Source organism: Oryx dammah, unplaced genomic scaffold (genome assembly GCF_014754425.2).
Source record: "Oryx dammah isolate SB20612 unplaced genomic scaffold, SCBI_Odam_1.1 HiC_scaffold_22, whole genome shotgun sequence".
In the NCBI taxonomy this organism is placed as follows: Eukaryota; Metazoa; Chordata; class Mammalia; order Artiodactyla; family Bovidae; genus Oryx; species Oryx dammah.
In genome coordinates, this window is record NW_024070206.1 from 11,537,361 (window position 1) to 11,556,735 (window position 19,375).

Here is a 19,375-nt window from a genome sequence, read left to right on the forward strand (position 1 = left end):
CAATCCCTGGGTTGGGAAGATTCCCCTTGAGAAGGATATGGCAACCCACTCCAGTATTCCTGCCTGGAGAATCCCAGGGACAGAGGAGCCTGGTGGGCTACAGTCTAAGGGATCGCAGAGTCAGCCACAACTGAGCGACTAAACCACCACCTCACCCTTAAGGAGCTAATCTTCAAGATGATTGACATGTAAACAAGAAAACAAAATAAAGTGGCATTCATTCAAATATTCACTAAATACTAAATATGCGCCAGGCACAATTGTAAACTCCAGAGATGTAAGAAGTGCCCCTGTTCTCATGGAGTTTATAATCCAGGAAAATTAGAAGCATTTTAACTCTATTACAGTGCACAGAAGTAGCATGAAGGAGGCAATGGTTAAGTCATATAAACCTATAAATAACAGCTTTTAAAGAATAAAGTTTAGAAAACAGGGAGATGTTGGGCTGAAAAATCAGTTATCACCTTGAATTAAATATAAAATTGACTCGTTTTTCCCCCTCATTTGTTCCTCCTCCTGCTACCATCTGGTCCAACAGGAATCCATCTGGAGTCCATTCCTGAATTCTTCCTCTCCCCCCCCTCCCCCACCCCAACCTAATAAATCCACAGGTCCTACAAAGACTATCTGCTAAATATCTTTCACACAGTTTCGTCCCTTTCTAAGGAGTCTCTATACACACAACTTTGTTCCCCTGCTCCAATCTGTTCTCTTAAAAACATACCTCTGATCAGTTCTCTTCTCCTTGAATAGCTTTCAGACACCAGTTTATTAGCCTTAAGCTCTTAAAATAGTTAAGTAGACTTCTCTGACTACTTTCTAGCCTCATCTTTGTTTGTACTGAACTTGCTTCAGTTTCTCAAATGCACCAGAACTCTCACCTTGGCACTGCAGCACACGACGACGCACCTACTGCCTGGAACACCCTCTACCCAGGCAGAGTCCTCTTTACTCATGCTCTCCAAATGCAGCTGAGGTGGCGCACTCTCTGCGGTCTTTTCGGTCATTCCCATCCCCCACCACACATATATACATTTTAGATTTTCTGATTTTCAGGTCCTGTAACACCCTACTCCCTCTGTGACCCTCACACCACTTTTTGACTCTTTTCCCTCTGTGATGAGTGAGAGACTATACACACACATGTACATATGTACATACGTACGTATATGCGCTTTCCTGGTGGCTCGGATGGTAAAGATTCCAGCAATGTAGGAGACTGGGGTTGGGAAGATTCCTCTGGAGAAGGAATGGCTACCCAGGATTCTTGCCTAGATAATCCTATGAACAGAGGAGCCTGGTGGGCTACAGTCCATGGGGTCACACAAAGAATTGGACATGACTGAGTGACTAAGCACAGCACACACGTGTGTATGTATGTATGTGTGTGCAGTCTCTCACTCATCACTGTCACTCACTCACTCACTTGACATTATGCCCCATAATGTCAAAGAAACCAGTCTCACTTGTCACCAATATCCAATAATCCCCTATACTTTACAAACCAAATATTTTAGTCCTATAGTCAGACTAATCCCTTTACCCAAAATACCCTGCCCTTCTTTCTCATTTTGCCTGCTCCCTGTAACACACTATTTCAAATTCAACTAAAGCATCACTTCCTCCAGGAAGTGCTTTCCCAGGCTTCAGAAGGCATCCCTCTTCATGCTTTCAGAATGTACTCTGCACATCCCTCTTCCTCACCGTCCTGCACACTGCAGTATAGCTACAATGACAGTCATAGCGTAACTCTCTATGGATGAGCTCCTAGAAGGCAGGCTGTGAGTTACCAGGGTGGCCATACATTCCAGTTTGCCTGGGACAGTTTCATTTACCTCTTTTTCACTCCCCAAAGTGTCCTGGATTGGATGATATATTATATGGCCACCCTATCTATTACTCACTTTATCCTCAGTGGCTAGCAACAGCACACAAAGTAGGTGACCAATAAAAGCTGAACAGAATGGATGTCTCTGCTTCTACCATTCAATTCAAACCTTAAAGCTCTGTGATTTTAACTATAAAAAACTGATTCCTGCTGAGTTTTACTACAGTGAAAATAAGGGAATTATTCACTGAAGTGAAGGAAATATAATCATTATAAAATGAATCAACTAAAATACAAGTTTCATTATGAGACTTATTTCTCATGCCATCATAATAGTACTCTCAATTTTTTGGATCAAACATCAATTAAAAAAAAACTAAATGTCTAATCAATTCTCACTTTTCCAAAGGGCCATTCAACTTTTTCACGTTTCTATGGAACCGTAAGGCTTGAATATCTTGTGTCTCTATTTTGGGAGGTAGAAGTCCTTGAAGACCAAGCATCTGTCTTTCCTGTAATGTGAACGCCATCCCCTAAAAAGGAAAAAAATAAAAGAATTAAAAATTATTAATTACAGGGGTAGCAAATGTAATGTAACTTACCAAATGTAATTTAAACATAAAAAGATCAGCCAGATTACATTTTGGCCCCGACTTTCAAAAATTTGTAAGATTGATCATATCTAGTACTGGTAAGAATATAGTAAAAGAATTACTTCTCATATCACTGCTGGGAACATAAATTGCTCTAGGCTTTTTGAAAGCCAATTTTAAAGTATTCTTAGATTTTTTTTAATGCACATATTTTATTTTTTTAACTGAAGTATAATTGACTTACAATATGTTAGTTTCTGGTATACAACATAGTGATTCAATTTCTTTAAACTCCATTTAAAATTATTATAAAACAATGACTATATTTCCCTGTGCTGTACAATATATCCTTGTAGCTTATTTATTTTATACAAAGTAGCTGTATCTCTTAATTCTCTATCCCTACCTTGTGCCTCTCCTTTTGGCTCTCTTTACTGGTAACCACTAATTTGTCCTCAATGTGAGTCTGTTTCTGTTTTGTTATACCTATTTACTTGTTTTATTTTTTAGATTCCACACATAAGTGATATCATACAGTATTTGTCTTTGCCTGACTTACTTCACTAAGCATAATACTCTAGGTCAATCCATACTGTTGCAAATGGCAGAATTTCATTCTTTTCTTATGGCTGTGTGCTATTCCATTGTGTGTGTGTGTGTGTGTGTGTGTGTGTGTGTGTGTGTGTGTATCTTCTTTATCCATTCATCTGTTGATGGACACTTAGATTGCTTCCCTGTCTTGAATGCACATATAGCAATTCTACTTCTACCTAGTTATTCTAGAGAAATATTCATAAACAAAGAGGTACATACGAAGAGATTAGTTGTAGCACTGTTTCTAGTTATCTTATCTATTACAAACTAAAAGGCCATCAATTATGGAAGAATTACGAACCTATGACACTTCCATACAGCTAAACATATACTTTTAAGTGTATAGTAGAAAGACCTGCCAGATACACAGTTAGGAAAAAAAGTTAACTTGAAAATCAAAACAAACTCCCTATTATTATGTTTAGAAAATCCCCATAAACTACATGTTATATACAGATGCATGCACACATTAAAAATGAAGGCAACAGGCAGCTTGAAAGAATACAAACCAAACTAAGAAGCTACCATAACTAGACAGGAATGAGGTTGAACAGAGGGAGGAGGGAAGAAGAAATGATACTTAAGAAAAATTAACCTATGTAATAAACTCTTTTTCAATTTCTGGTATTTAGCTATGGGTTAAATTTTTTGCTGTCGAAGAGATGTCAGTGACTTCTAAAAAAATATTTTCCTCTGTAAAAGCAACAAGAACCCTGGCTAAAAGTTCAGAAGTCTGGAAATTAACCAAAGGTTTCAGCAATCGGAGAGCATTTATTCAAGAAAAACTGCTGAATTTCAGTAAGAACAGAAAGCTTCATGGCATTTTAACTTTCCTTCTTCCTATTCCCCCTCCCCAGCTCCACAGTAACCTTGAAAAAGCAAACACTGTGAAGCAGTCACTTTGGAAATTAGAGCTTGGCTGTCACTAGAGAAAGGCAGGAAGGGTCGGAGATTCTTCTAAAGCCCAGTATCCAGGTAACTGGCGTTGTCTGACCTGAAGACCCTATCTGCAAGGCTGTCTTTATTTGACCTGACATGCTCAGGCAGTGGGAACAGCCTTCTCCCCCGGCCCCCAGAACAGTTTGTTGTAAACAATCAGAGGTAATTATTTAACACAGCATCTCCCCAAGGCAGTAGATGACATCCGGGGCAAACAGCAGGTTAACCAAAAAACTGAAAAGGAAAACTGAAAAGTTCAGGGGAAACTTTGAAAAGCTGAGATATATTCTTAAGAACTTAGAGGGTCATATGCGTAGCTGTAAGCATGTCCAGGAAAGACCTGAGAGACCTCTGGCTAGCCTTGAGGCTCTGTGTAAATGGGAGGTGAAGGCTGACACATAGTTGTAAACTGCTTCTGTGGTGTGCTAAGTCACCTCAATGGTATCCAACTCTTTGTGGCCCCCACGGACTGTAGCCCGCCAGGCTCCTCTGTCCATGGAATTCTCCAGGCAAGAATATTGGAGTGGGTTGCCATGCCCTTCTCCAGGGGATCCTCCCAATCTAGGGATCGAACCTGCTTGTCTCCTGCATTGGCAGGTGAGTTCTTCACCACCAGCGCCACCTGGGAAGCCCTGTAAACTGCTTAGCTGAGTATTAAAGGCACGCCCCAGGCTTCCCAGGTTGCTCAAGTGGTAAAGAATCTGTCTGCCAATGCAGGAGATGCAAGAGACACTGGTTTCATCCCTGGGTCGGGAAAATCCCCTGGAGGAGTCTCCTTGGGGTACCCTCTCCTTGCCTTAATAAAGTCCCACAGACAGAGAAGCCTGGAAGACTACAGTCCATGTGGTCACAGAAGGTCAGACACAACTGAGAAAGCAAGAAAATGAAAGGCACACCCCCACAGATACACAGAGCTCCTCGGCAAAGAATGGTTCCAGGTATTTAAGTTTCAGATTAATCATTCGCTGATTACTAAGTTAACAAAGCAGAGATTTCAGTGGGCAAACATAACAAGAAGAAAGAATTCAGAAATGATACTAAATAGACAACAGCAACACTACAAACCCTGGGAGGAATGACTATTTCAACAAAAAAATCATAAAGGCAAACAACACACAAAGTCTGACTCGTATATAAGAAAAAAGGGCAGTTAATTGAAATTTCCCCCGAGGAAGTTCAAATACTGTACTTACTAGACAAAGATTTTTAATTAGTTGTTCTAGGGGAGGGATAAGTTGGCATTAACACATTACTGTATATAAAGTAGACAAACAACAAGGACATACTGTATAGCACAGGGAACTATAAGGAAAAAGAGTTTGAAAAAGTATATATATGTATGCATAACATGAATTACTTTGCTATATGCCTGAAATACTGTAAATCAATTATACTTCAACTAATAAAAAAAGAAAAAAGTTACTCTAAATATATTAAAAAAAAAACTAAAAAACACCATTGTCTAACAAACTATGGGAAGTATGAGACTAACCAGAGAATACTGATAAGCAGAGAAGCTATAAAAAGGAACCAAACAAATTCTCGAATTGATATACAACTGAAATAAAAATTTCATTAAAGAGGTTCAACAAGCAGATTTGAGTGGTGGGAGAAAAAAAAATCATTAAATATGGGTCAACTGAGATAATCCAGTCTGAGAAAGGAAAAATAAGGAATAAATATGAACAGACCTGAAAGACACCATCAAGAGGGCCAACATATACATAAAGGAGTACCAAAGGTGAGGAGAGAAAAGGATAAAGAATATTTGAAAAAATAACGGCCAAAAACTTCCCAAATTTCATGAGAAGCATTAATCCACACATTCAAGAAGCCCAATAGCTTTAATCAAGAAGCACACAAAGAGCTCTACCCCAGACACATCCTATTCAAACTGTCAAAAGCCAAAGACAAAAGGAGAAATCTGAAAGCAAACAGAAGTGACTCATCACATACAGGGGATTCTCAAAAAGAGTAACAGCTAATTTCTTATCAGAAACCATGGAAGCCAGAGGCAGTGCTGAAGGAAAACTCAACTGTCAACCAAGAACTTCCCAATTCTACAAAACTATCTTTCAAAAATGAAGAAATTAAGACATTCCCAGATAAATAAAAACAGAGAATCCATTGTTAACAGACCTGTCTCACAAGAAATACTGAAGGGAATCCTTCAGGTCTAAATGGAAGACACTAGATAGTAACTCAAATCCATGCAAAGAAATAAAGAACATGGATAAGATGACTACATAATATAAAAAACAGTGTAAATATATTTTTTGTAGGTTTCTTCCTCTTACTCAATTTAAAAGACAATTACATAAGATAATAACTACAAATCTGTGCTGACAGTCATGCAATGTATAAAATATAATTTGTACGAAAAAGCAGCACAAAAGGAGACAGACCTCTACAGGAGGAAAATTCTGGTGAACTATTCAATTAAACTAGTATCAAACTGAACTAGACTGTGATAAAGACGGTAACTGTAGTCCCCAGGGCAAACCACTGAGAAAATAACTCAGAAATAGGCAGTAAAAGACAAGGGAATTTAAATAGTATAATGGGAAATATTTAATGCAAGTGAAGGGAACAATGGAACATAAAGAGGAACAGAAACCACATAAGACTTTTAAAACAAATAGCAAAATAGCAGACATAAATCATACCCTACTAGACATTATATTAATGTAGATGGATGAAATTCTAAAATTAACAGGGCTGGCAGAACTGATAAAATAACATGATCCGATTACATGCTGACTACAAGAGACACATGTTGATTCAAAGATACAAATAGGTGTAAAGTAAAAGAATGGAAAAAGATTCAGGATGCCAACAGTAACCAAAGCAGAGCTGGAAGAGGTATGTTGGTAACAGAGAAGATAGACTTTGAAACAAACATTTCTAGAGGAGGACCTTTTGCTGAAAGGGTCACTCCAGTTAAGAAAATACACTCCATTGAGTATATAAACATACTTTGTTAGACAACAAAAGAGGGCCAAAATACATGACGCAAAACTGACAGAATTAGGGAGAAAGATAATCCAACAAGCTGAAAATGTCAATATCTCAGTTTCAATAATGGAGAAGACAACTAGACAGAAAAACAAGGAAAAGGAAGACTTGAAGAGCACCATAAACCAACTAGACACAGCAGATGCTCCATCATCAGAAGCAGAATACACATTCTTTTCATCTGTACAAGGAATGTTCTCCAGGACAGACCCTTGTCGGGCCATACAACAAGTCTCAATAAATTTAAAAGGTTTTAAGTCTGAAGTATGATCTCCAACCACAATGTAACAAGATTAGAAATGAAAAATAAACGGATATTTGGGGAATCTTAACACACTCCTAAAAAAACCAACTGGGCAGAGAAGAAAGCACAGGCAAATTAGAATATACCTGGACTGCAAGGAGATCCAACCAGTCCATTCTGAAGGAGATCAGCCCTGGGATTTCTTTGGAAGGAATGACGCTAAAGCTGAAACTCCAGTACTTTGGCCACCTCATGTGAAGAGTTGACTCATTGGAAAAGACTCTGATGCTGGGAGGGATTGGGGGCAGGAGGAGAAGGGGACGACCGAGGATGAGATGGCTGGATGGCATCACTGACTTGATAGACATGAGTCTGAGTGAACTCTGGGAGTTGGTGACGGACGGGAGGCCTGGTGTGCTGGGATTCATGGGGTTGCAAAGAGTCGGACACGACTGATTGACTGAACTGAACTGAACTAAGATGAATTAAAACACACACACCAAACCTTATAAGATACAGTGAAAATAATTTTAAGAAGGAAATTTGTAGCTGTAGATGTAGCGGAAAGAAGCAGAATGATCTCAAATCAATTATTTAATCTTTCACTTTAAGAAACTGGGTGGCAGGGGAGGAGAACAAACTACACCTGAAGCAAAAAGGAAGGAGATAATAAACATTAGAGTGAAAATAAATGGAAAACAGAAAAAATAACTGAAAAATTAAAAATTAAACCAAAAGTTGGTTCTTTGGAAAAGACCCTATAAAATTGTTGAACCTTTAGAATGAAAAAAAAAAAGTCCAATCACTGAATTCTTTGTGTGTCATGTTCCTCCTTATAAGATTTTATCTAAGTCTCCTACCTTAAATCTGTCCCTAGATTTAAGGGACACTCAGAACCATTTTATTTATAATGCGCAGGAGAAATCAAAATAATCATTAAAGAAATAATTTTACGTATTGAGCATTTATGATAAAAGTTGATAAAATTCTTAAATTTGCTGGCCTGGTGTTAGTAAGTGAACGTGACATAGTCTAAAACGGATGCCCTGAATGCAGAAACCACCGTCCTCTCACCTGCCCTTCTACTCTTTTCTGTCTTCCAACACCACTTGTTTTACCAAACCTGTCTTCTGCTCGTGGACACAACAATGCCCTCCTGTGTTATACCCCCTTCAGCTGATCCTGAGTTATCTTCCTTCAGACCCAATATTGATAAAAATCCCTTAACTAGACTCTTCATCGTGCAGGTAAGCACAGTAGGAGGAAAAGAAAAGGCCTCTTCTATTTCTTTCCCTCCAAGTGCAGTGAGAATGAACGATCCGTCAGGGTTAGGAAATTACAGAACATTTATTCATTTATTTATAAAAGCAATAAAATGACTAAATGAAGTCAATCTAAATATACTACATCTGGCCAAAAGTCTTGACCGATCTGCTATTCTTGGATTTTTTTTTTTTTTTTTAAGCTAGAACTAGGAAATAAAGTCAACTCTTTCTGGGTGGTAGAAATTGAGAGGGTAAAATCTGGAAGGTATAAAGCAACCCTGAAAAGAGAAAAGTTCACGCAGGAAAAAAAAAAAAAACCCACCCACTTCCAAATAGTTTCAGTATAAAGCCACACAATACAAATCTTTCATACTATATCTGTCTAAAATGTATCAAACCTTTACCAGGAAGAGAGAAAACGTATGATAGTGTTAATGTTACTAACCTTGTTGGTTCTTGGGTTCAGCATAAGTGGCTTGCCTTTCTCTTTTGTGTGCAAATGGCGGCATGCCAGAGTACAAGGAGTGGCGACTATTTTAAACCTGGACAGCATCTTCTCACCTGGGAAAAACAAAGCAAATAAAGATAATGAGAAACCTATTATAGAACTATAGGTATATCAGGGACAAGTTTTCAAAAGCAGATTTAGAAAGCTTCACTTTCCACAAATGAAAAAGTTTTTCAAAATACGTTTATGTTTCTATAGATAGAAGGGATTATAAAAGAGTAAGCAACAGTGTGAAGGTAAAGATTTATTTTTTCTGACAAGAGTTGAAGTCCTTCGATGACAATAATCATTGCTACTGTCTACACATTACCTACTACAGTGAGCCAAATATTTACCCTTTCTGTAATTCACACAAATGTGGCAGGGTATGAAACATCTAAACAGCGAATGTTTACATGGAAGTAAGTTCAGGGATCAAGACCATCCTCATGGAAAATAAATGTAAAAAAGCAAAATGGCTGTCTGAGGAGGCCTTACAAATAGCTGTGAAAAGAAGAGAAGCGAAAAGCAAAGGAGAAAAGGAAAGATATAAACATCTGAATGCAGAGATCCAAAGAATAGCAAAGAGAGATAAGAAAGCCTTCCTCAGCGATCAATGCAAAGAAATAGAGGAAAACAACAGAATGGGGAAGATTAGAGATCTCTTCAAGAAAAGTAGAGATACCAAGGGAACATTTCATGCAAAGATGGGCTCGATAAAGGACAGAAATGGTATGGACCTAACAGAAGCAGAAGATATTAAGAAGAGGTGGCAAGAATACACAGAAGAACTGTACAAAAAAGATCTTCACGATCCAGATAATCACGATAGTGTGATCACTCACCTAGAGCCAGACATCTTGGAATGTGAAGTCAAGTGAGCCTTAGAAAGCATCACTACGAACAAAGCTAGTGGAGGTGATGGAATTCCAGTTGAGCGATTTCAAATCCTGAAAGATGATGCTGTGAAAGTGCTGCACTCAATATGCCAGCAAATTTGGAAAACTCAGCAGTGGCCACAGGACTGGAAAAGGTCAGTTTTCATTCCAATTCCAAAGAAAGGCAATGCCAAAGAATGCTCAAACTACCGCACAATTGCACTCATCTCACATGCTAGTGAAGTAACGCTCAAAATTCTCCAAGCCAGGCTTCAGCAATATGTGAACTGTGAACTTTCAGATGTTCAAGCCGGTTTTAGAAAAGGCAGAAGAACCAGAGATCAAACTGCCAACATCCACTGGATCATGGAAAAAGCAAGAGAGTTCCAGAAAAACATCTATTTCTGCTTTATTGACTATGCCAAAGCCTTTGACTGTGTGGATCACAATAAACTGTGGAAAATTCTGAAAGAGATGGGAATACCAGACCACCTGACCTGCCTCCTGAGAAACCTATATGGAGGTCAGGAAGCAACAGTTAGAACAGGACATGGAATAAGAGACTGGTTCCAAATAGGGAAAGGAGTATGTCAAGACTGTATATTGTCATCCTGCTTATTTAACTTAAATGCAGAGTACATCATGAGAAACACTGGGCTGGAAGAAGCACAAGCTGGAATCAAGACTGCTGGAAGAAATAACCTCAGATATGCAGATGATACCACCCTTATGGCAGAAAAGTGAAGAGGAACTAAAAAGTCTCTTGATGAAAGTGAAAGAAGAGAGGGAAAAGTTGTCTTAAAGCTCAACATTCAGAAAATTAAGATCATGGCATCTGGTCCCATCACTTCATGGGAAATAGATGGGAAAACAGTGGAAACAGTGTCAGACTTCATTTTGGGGGGATCCAAAATCACTGCAGATGGTGACTGCAGCCATGAAATTAAAAGACACTTACTCCTTGGAAGGAAAGTTATGACCAACCTAGACACATATTCAAAAGCAGAGACATTACTTTGCCGACAAAGGTCCATCTAGTCAAGGCTATGGTTTTTCCAGTGGTCATGTATGGATGTGAGAGTTGGACTATGAAGAAAGCTGAGCACTGAAGAATTGATGCTTTTGACCTGTGCTGTTGGAGAAGAGTCTTGAGAGTCCCTTGGACTGCAAGGAGATCCAACCAGTCCATTCTAAATGAGATCAGTGCTGGGTGTTCATTGGAAGGACTGATGCTGAAGCTGAAACTCCAATACTTTGGCCACCTCATGCGAAGAGTTGACTCATTGGAAAAAACCCTGATGCTGAGAAAGATTGAGGGCAGGAGGAGAAGGTGATGACGGAGGATGAGATGGCTGGATGGCATCACCGACTCGACGGACATGAGTTTGGGTGAGGTCGGGGAGTTGGTGATGGACAGGGAGGCCTGGCGTGCTGCGATTCATGGGGTCGCAAAGAGTCGGACATGACTGAGCGACTGAACTGAATTGAAGTTCAATGTAAACAGGTGTGGGAGAGTTTGAGTAGAAAAGTAAATAATAGAAAAAAGCCTGGAATACATACATTCAGAGGAAGAGAAACTATCCAATTCTTAATGTAGACTTCAAATTTTAAGGTACTAATAAAATCAATATTTACAATCAATGTACTAAAATGTTTTTTGTTTTAGAAAACCTATTACTATTTTAAAATGATGCAAATTGGCTAGAAAACATGTTTTTGTCCTTTCACATTCATCACAAACATTATGGGAATTTTTCAAAATGGAAAACTACATAAGACATTAAATCTTAAATATTTACTGATGAGAATATATAATAGATTCTTCTGTGTATCAATTCTTCCACTAAAAACCAATTTACAATGCTCATGTCTTTAATCATCACAAACCATCGTAATTATCATACAGCAGCTTTTTAACATGATTTTATTTCTTTGGCTGTGCTGGTCTTCACTGCTGCACAGGCTTTTCTCTGGTTACAGTGGGCAGGGGCTACCCTCCAGGTGCAGTGCACGGGCTTCTTTCTCTCTGCGGGGGTTTCTCCTGTTGCAAAGCACAGGCTCTAGAGGGTTAGGGCTTCAGCACTTTCGGCTCCTGGGCTCTACAGCACAGGCTCGATAGTTGTGGCATATGGGCTGAGCTGTCCTGTGGCATGTGGGATCTTCCCAGACTAGGGATCAAACATGTATCTCTTGCATTGGCAGGCAGATTCTTTATCCCTGAGCCACCAGGGAAACCTCCACGCAACAGCTTTTAATGGAATTTCTACTTGTGGAGAAATCCAGGCTGTATATGGGGGTGCAGCAAAATCATCTACATTAGGATTTTAAGTTAATTTTTATGGAGCAGAAATTCACATCACATGAAATGAACAATTCAGAGGGATTTAGAAAATCCATAATGTTGCACAACCACCTCTATCTAGTTCCCAAACATTTTAATCATCCCAGAAGGAAACACCACACCCATTAAGCAGGGTTCCCCACTACCCCAGGGCCTGCAATCACCAATCTGCCTTCTGTATTGAGTTTGCCTATTCTGGATATTTTATATAAATGTGGTATCTAAATATGGCTGCAGAAACAAGCAATCTAAATGATCAAGAATCATGAGAGATAGGAATGAGGGTAAGGGACAGGACAGATGTTGTTTAAAGGTACAGACGTTGGACTCTTCCAACAAGTCATAAGAGAAAAGTCCTAGAGATCTAACGCCTGGTGAACACAGGCAACAATACTGTATTACAATCAAACTTGCACGGAGACTAGAGCTTAATTATTCCAATCACCGAAAATAAATTATAATTATGTAACATGCAGAGGTGCTAATTATCAGTACAATGGCAATAATTACAATATATAAATGTATCAGATTAATATGTTGTACCTCTTAAACTTTCACAGTGTTTTATGTCAAATATATTTCAATAACAGTAATTTAAAAAATCACGAGACATACCATAAAATAACTGATGAGTTTTCTTCAAAAATGTTCATGTCATGAAAAACACTAACAACTGCAATTCAAAGAAGACTAAAAAGACAAGACACCTAAATGCAAAATCTGATCCCAAAAAATGCTATCAAAGACATGACTGGGGATAACTGGCATAACTGGAATATCTACTATAACTTTATAAGTATTGTATAATTTAAAACTTTCTGAGTTCGATAACCATATTTAGAGGTATTTCTGTTCTAAAAATACACAGTGAAGAATTAATGAAGTATAATGAAATATAATGTATACAACCAAGTCTTTCAAATTATTTCAAAATAAACTTTGAAAAGACAGAAATTGAAACTGTAGTGCTGTTCATGTTTCAATGGGTCTTCCAGGAGAGAAAGCATTATTTATCACAATTAAAACTGGTACCGAAAGACTGTATTAGTATTGTAGTCTAGTGATGATGTAGGCAAGTCTAAAATAAGTTTGAAAAACTTTTTAATTTAAAATCAAAGACTATCTGAAAAAAAAAAAGCAACATTTTGCCATACCACAAGTATAATAAAATATATTTGGTCTTGGTCCCTAGTTCTTGGCACAGAGCTCCTAAAAGCCACTGAAATTTTGAGTGACAGAAGTATCTTTTGCTATTCATAGGGAGACCCTTTTGACCATATATGAGTTTATGCTACTGAACTCACTTAGGATGAGCCCACTGCATAACCTCAGAACAGAGCTGATCACCAGAAAGATCAAGTAATTATTAGAGTGGAAACTTTGCAGTACCACTCCAGGTCCCTAGGGAAAAGGGGTGGCGCCAATAGCTTTGAAGATCCATGAAGACTTTTGAACAAGGATAGGTGATGCGCCTTCAGGTCGGTGAACACACCCAGGTGTCGGGGGTTGACACGCCCAGAGGACAAAGAAGCACCATGCCCTCCTGAATCCAGCCGCAATCCCCAGACCTATGTATCTTTTCCATCCATCTGTTCCTGTGATGTATCCCTTTATAATACACCAGTAATTGCAAATAAGTGTCTCTCTGAGTTCTGTGAGCCAGGAGAGCAGACTATCTAACCAGAGGAGGAGGGTGTGGGAAGCCCTGATCTACAGCCAGTTGGTCAGAAGTATGGGTCAAAACTTGGGACTTTTGATTGGCATCTGAAGTGAGGGCAATCTTTCTGAAGTGAGTCCTTAACTTGTGGGCTTGGAAGCTATCTCCAGGTAGAGGGTGTCAGAATTCAGCTGAAGCACACCCAGGCAAGGGGAGAACAGCTGAAGCACACCCAGGCAGTGTCTGCCTAGAAGGGGAGAACTAGGTGTGGGGAAAAACACACTTGGTGGCCAAAAGAGCTGCGCCTGCGAGCAGGAAGAAACAACAGTTTCCCTTCAGGACTGGAGATCAACATTCCGACATAAAGTCTTCTACCTTCAGTTCCTGGCTATAAATTTGCTTCCATCAAATGCTGAATTTATTCTGTAAAACAAAGACTACCTGTCAAATCTACCTCATAGATAACTGTAATGATCAAACGAGAGAACAGATGCAGAAAAGTATTAAAGACTTATAGAGTGGTGTCATAGCACTCAAATTATTACTTTATTACTAAGTGACAGAGAGTAAAACAAAAAAATAAAAGTAACTTTAATAATGTTTTTAAAACAAGTAGGCATCAATCAAAAAACAATTTAAGGAGAAAATCCCATTTCTGCCAAAAATAGAACTAAGGACTAAGGAAACAGAGAGACAGACAGTAGGCTTAATACCAGCTGGAGGCAACAAGATAAAAAGGGAAACTCCTCATATTATAAGATAGGATGAAAGAACTGTAAAAATGAGTTAAGTAAAAACAGGAAACTAAAGAAGGTGGGGCTTCCCATTTTGAATAAATATGAAAAATCAAGCTGCTTACTACTCGAGAGTTTCCTGGATGTTGAGGTATGCCTGTGGTTTCTTCCTCTGGTGTGTCATTCACCTTGCCTTGCAGGGGGTTGGGGCGGGGGGGGGACAGTGAGTTCACACTCTGGGTGGTATTTCTAAACCCAAATGGGACTGAAACTGCTAGGTCACTGACTGCTGAAGATTCCTCTCCCCAGCTCCCTAGCTCGGGGTAGAAAGCAGAAGTTCAATGAAATGGAGACCTCAGTCGGAGAGAAGTCATGGTGCAGTGGTCAAGAATTCACTTGACAAGGCTGGAGACCCCGGGTCAGGAAGATCCCCTTAAGTAGGAAATGGCAACCTGCTCCAGTATTCTTGCCGGGAAAATTTCATGGACAGAGGAGCCTGGGCGGGTACAGCCCATGCGGTTGCAAAGAGGTGGACACAATTGAGCATACCCTCTCTCCTCCTCATGACCAGGTGCAGTGAGCATAAGCTCAGCAGTCAGTTTGAATCCGGACTCAGCTAATTACCAATCTGGAATCACTGTGTCACCCAAGCATTCTCAAATGGTCTCTGAATTGGCTTCAGTCTGGAACACATTTTTCACTGACCTATAACCAAATGAGAAAAACTAGGACAATATAGTTTTTCATGACACTAAATTTATTGTCTGTTTTCACGTTGTAATTATCTTCCTCCCTTTTTGGTGGTTAAAAAAAAAACACAACTTTTTTTTAAAGGATGGGGATGGTAGATTGTAGTAGTTCTAAGAAAGGTCCATAACATCGACAGAATTAAAAGTTGGGGATCTTACATCTGATCCCAACTGCCCACCAACACACACACTTTTTTTTTTAACTTGCTGATGAAGTCCAAAAGTCTGGGAACCCCTAACTTGAAGGTCTCACTTTTCTCATCAACAAAATAGGGAAGGGAAGGGAACCTATTAAGCAGCTGTGTGCAGTTACCATGATATTTAAATATAGTATCAAGTCCTCAAGGCTTCCCAGGTGGCTCAGACTGTAAAGAATCTGACTGCAGTGCAGGAGACCCAAGTTCGATCCCTGGGTCAGGAAGATCCCCTGGAGAAGGGAATGGCAACCCACTCCAGGATTCTTGCCTGGAGAATTCCATGGACAGAGGAGCCTGGCAGGCTACAGTCCGTGGTGTCGCAGAGAGTCAGCTTCGACTGAGTGACTAAACGGCAGCGGTAGCATCAACCCCTTAGAGCTTTATCATCATCACAAAGAGCTTGACTACTTCACTTGGTTCATTCAACAAGATCCACATCCAGGCAATGTGGCAGAGTGGTCAAAAGTAAGCTCTACAATCAAACCACAGGACTTAAATTCTAGCTTTGCCCCGAGACACTACTAACTCCATGATCCTGACTAGGTCACAGTTAAGTCTCAATCTCGAGTAGCAGTTATCACATCAGTCAAATAGGGATGATAAACAACAGGACCTATTAAGTAGGGCCATTTTAAGATTAAAATTACATAATCCATGTAAGATGCTTATCACAGTGCCCTCTAAGTGCTCTGTTATTTATTTAAGTATTATTGTTATTGGTAGTAATAAACTAAGGAGGTCAGAAGGTGCCTTCTAAAAGGCTGTTTCTGAATCATCTTCCAAAGTGAAATCCATTTTAAGAGGCTACGAAGTTTATATATTAACGATATTGCAATAAAAATTTGTCTAAAAAAAGAACCCCTATATAACTTTAAAAACATGAGGCTATGAGGATAATCATGGCTAACATTTATTTCAATGATTTCAAATGAAATCATTAGGTCAAGAATGAGAATTTGGATGGCATACAGATCCAGGCAAATATCAAATATTATCCTAAACAATATCTACATAATCAATATATTCTTCATAACTTAAAAAATTTGTATATATTAATCAGGGCAGGTGTCATAGGCAGGTATAATAATTAAAATGGTTACTTTCAAATAGCTTTTAATAAAATGATTACCATTTCATTAAATCAAATGTGGAGTAACTTTGATATTTAGTGTGAATTTTCTCCAATATTGATCCTTAGTAAACAACTACACATTTTAGTGTTATTTATGTTTTAAAATTGGAGAAGGTGATGGCACCCCACTCTAGTACTCTTGCTTGGAAAATCCCATGAACGGAGGAGCCTGGTAGGCTGCGGTCCGTGGGGTCGCTGAGAGTCACACAAGACTAAGCGACTTCCCTTTCACTTTTCACTTTCATGCATTGGAGAAGGACATGGCAACCCACTCCAGTGTTCCTGCCTGGAGAATCCCAGGGACGGGGGAGCCTGGTGGGCTACCGTCTATGGGGTCACACAGAGTTGGACAAGACTGAAGTGACTTAGCAACAGCAATGTTTTAAAATATGGTTGTTGAGTTGGTCTGAAATTCACCAAAACAGATTATAATTTTAGTTTAATATAAAATGTAATACAGTTTAAAATAGCTTACTTTTTTATATGAAATTAAATACAATTTATGCACAAACAGCTTCATAGTAAGAGTTAATTTACAAAAGATATTCTCAAGTGGTAAATAGGTATTTCCTTTATGAATTTTACAGTGTTTTCATAACAAATATATTGAAAGACAAAAACATTATATATAAACACCTTATAAGAGTGAACCTGTAAGCAATTCTTTTTTAGGAGTAACTATTGAGCAAGAATCGGATAAGGCAATGGCACCCCACTCCAGTACTCTTGCCTGGAAAATCCCATGGGCGGAGGAGCCTGGTAGGCTTCAGTCCATGGGGTCGCACAGAGTCGGACACGACTGAAGCGACTTAGCAGTAGCAGCAGCAACATTGAGCAAGAATAACTATTGGGCTTCCTTGGTGGCTCAGGTGGTAGAGAATACACATGCAATGTAGGAGACCCGTGTTTAATCCCTGGGTTGGGAAGACGTCCTGGAGAAGGAAATGGCAACCCACTCCAGTATTCTTGCTTGGGAAATCCCAAGGACCAAGGAGCCTGGCAGGCTACAATCCATAGGGTTGCAAGAGTCAAACACGACTTATCAACTAAACTACTACCATCGAGGAAGAAGTTTTAAGTCTCAAGAAAATGCAAAACTTCTACAAAAGCATAGCCCAACATTTTCTCTAACATATGGTAAAGATATATCAGCATTTCTTCCCTCTATGCTTAACTTTCAAGTCTTTATTGCTACCATAAAAGAATCAGATATAGGTTACAAAGCAGTGCTCAAAGTTGACTATTTAAAGGTCCACTACTAGAAGAAAATTGCTAAACTTTTTTCCCTTTATTTCTGCAAACCATGTAATATAATATGTAACTTAACTGTTATAGTAGTTACACAATATATATTTACCTAGCATTTGTGTAACTACTACAGTGAGTGTGTATATGGGGAGGGGCAAGGAAACAACTGTTTCTTCTTTAATATCCAGAAAGCTTGGCAACTAAAGATCAAAACTTAGGAGCACAACACTGCAATTACCTTTACAACATGAACAATGTTTAAGGAGCATACAAGGTTAAGAGGAGGCTGAAGTCATTAAGTTAGACTGCCTGAGTTTGAATCCAGGCTTTGCCACTTAAAACCTGGGATCTTGGGCGTTACTTAACCTTCCTCATCTTCCTTTGTAATGCATGCATGTTCAGTCTCGTCAGACTCTTTGTGACCCCATGGACAAGAGTCTACCAGGCTCCTCTGTCCATGGGATTCTCCAAGAAGGAACACTGGAGTGGGTTACCATTTCCTCCTCCAGGGAATCTTCTGGACCCAGAGATGGCACCTGTGTCTCCTGCGGTCCTGCATCGGCAGGTAGCTTCTCTACCATTGAGCCACCAGCTTCCCTTCCTTTCTAAACCGGAGATAATAAAGAATAACCAACTCAGGGCATTATTTTGAGGTGATTCTTGCAGGAAACAGCGCTCCGGTCTCTGCTGCTGCTGCTGCTAAGTCGCTTCAGGCGTGTCCGACTCTGTGAGACCCCACAGACGGCAGCCCAACCAGGCTCCCCCGTCCCTGGGATTCTCCAGGCAAGAACACTGGAGTGGGTTGCCATTTGCTTCTCCAGTGCATGAAAGTGTAAAGTGAAAGTGAAGCCGCTCAGTCGTGTCCGACTCTTAGCTACCCCATGGACCGCAGCCTACCAGGCTCCTCCGTCCATGGGATTTTCCAGGCAAGAGTACTGGAGTGGGGTGCCACATTAATACGTGCTTCCATTGTTATCGATTGCAACACTAAAATTACAGTGCTATCAACTGTTTTGTTTTGAAGTGATTGCCATAAACATTAAGAAGATAAACAGATATGAGAGAACGTGTTCTGTAAGGAAGCACTTCTGTCGAGATTCGTTGTTTGGATTAAGCGTCTTCTCACCAAATGGCAAAGGAAATTTTCTAGAATTATCTTCGGAACCAAGAAAGTCAAATCCAGGACCTCACTGTGTAACATCACACAAACAAAAATGGAATACCACCTGCGCCAAAGAAACACCTGCCAATGCTAGTCCACAGATGTCACTTCACATGGCCAGAATCGTTCCAATCTCGGAACTTTCTAGCCTGCGACAAACTTCCTTTAAAGCGAGGAAACGATACACACACACACACACACACACAGTGTCTAACTCCTGTCATTAATCCATCCCTGCAGAAAATGAGAACTATTTGACAAAGGGATACAGAGCCACGAAATCGGTCTTTAAGGGGAGCAGGAATAAAAGGT

General features: G+C 39.5%; 1 protein-coding gene across 1 annotated transcript in view; it reads right to left on the reverse strand.

The window, feature by feature from the left end:
- ME2 (malic enzyme 2) overlaps positions 1 to 19,375 on the reverse strand; it is a 59,490-nt gene that overhangs the window by 34,992 nt on the left and 5,123 nt on the right. Inside the window, exons 2-3 of the mRNA XM_040264460.1 lie at positions 8,924 to 9,039; positions 2,228 to 2,361 (exon numbers count right to left, since the gene is read on the reverse strand). Of these exons, the coding sequence (XP_040120394.1) occupies positions 2,228 to 2,361; positions 8,924 to 9,031 (242 nt within the window). The 5' untranslated portion in view covers positions 9,032 to 9,039. The remainder of the gene's footprint in view (positions 1 to 2,227; positions 2,362 to 8,923; positions 9,040 to 19,375) is intronic.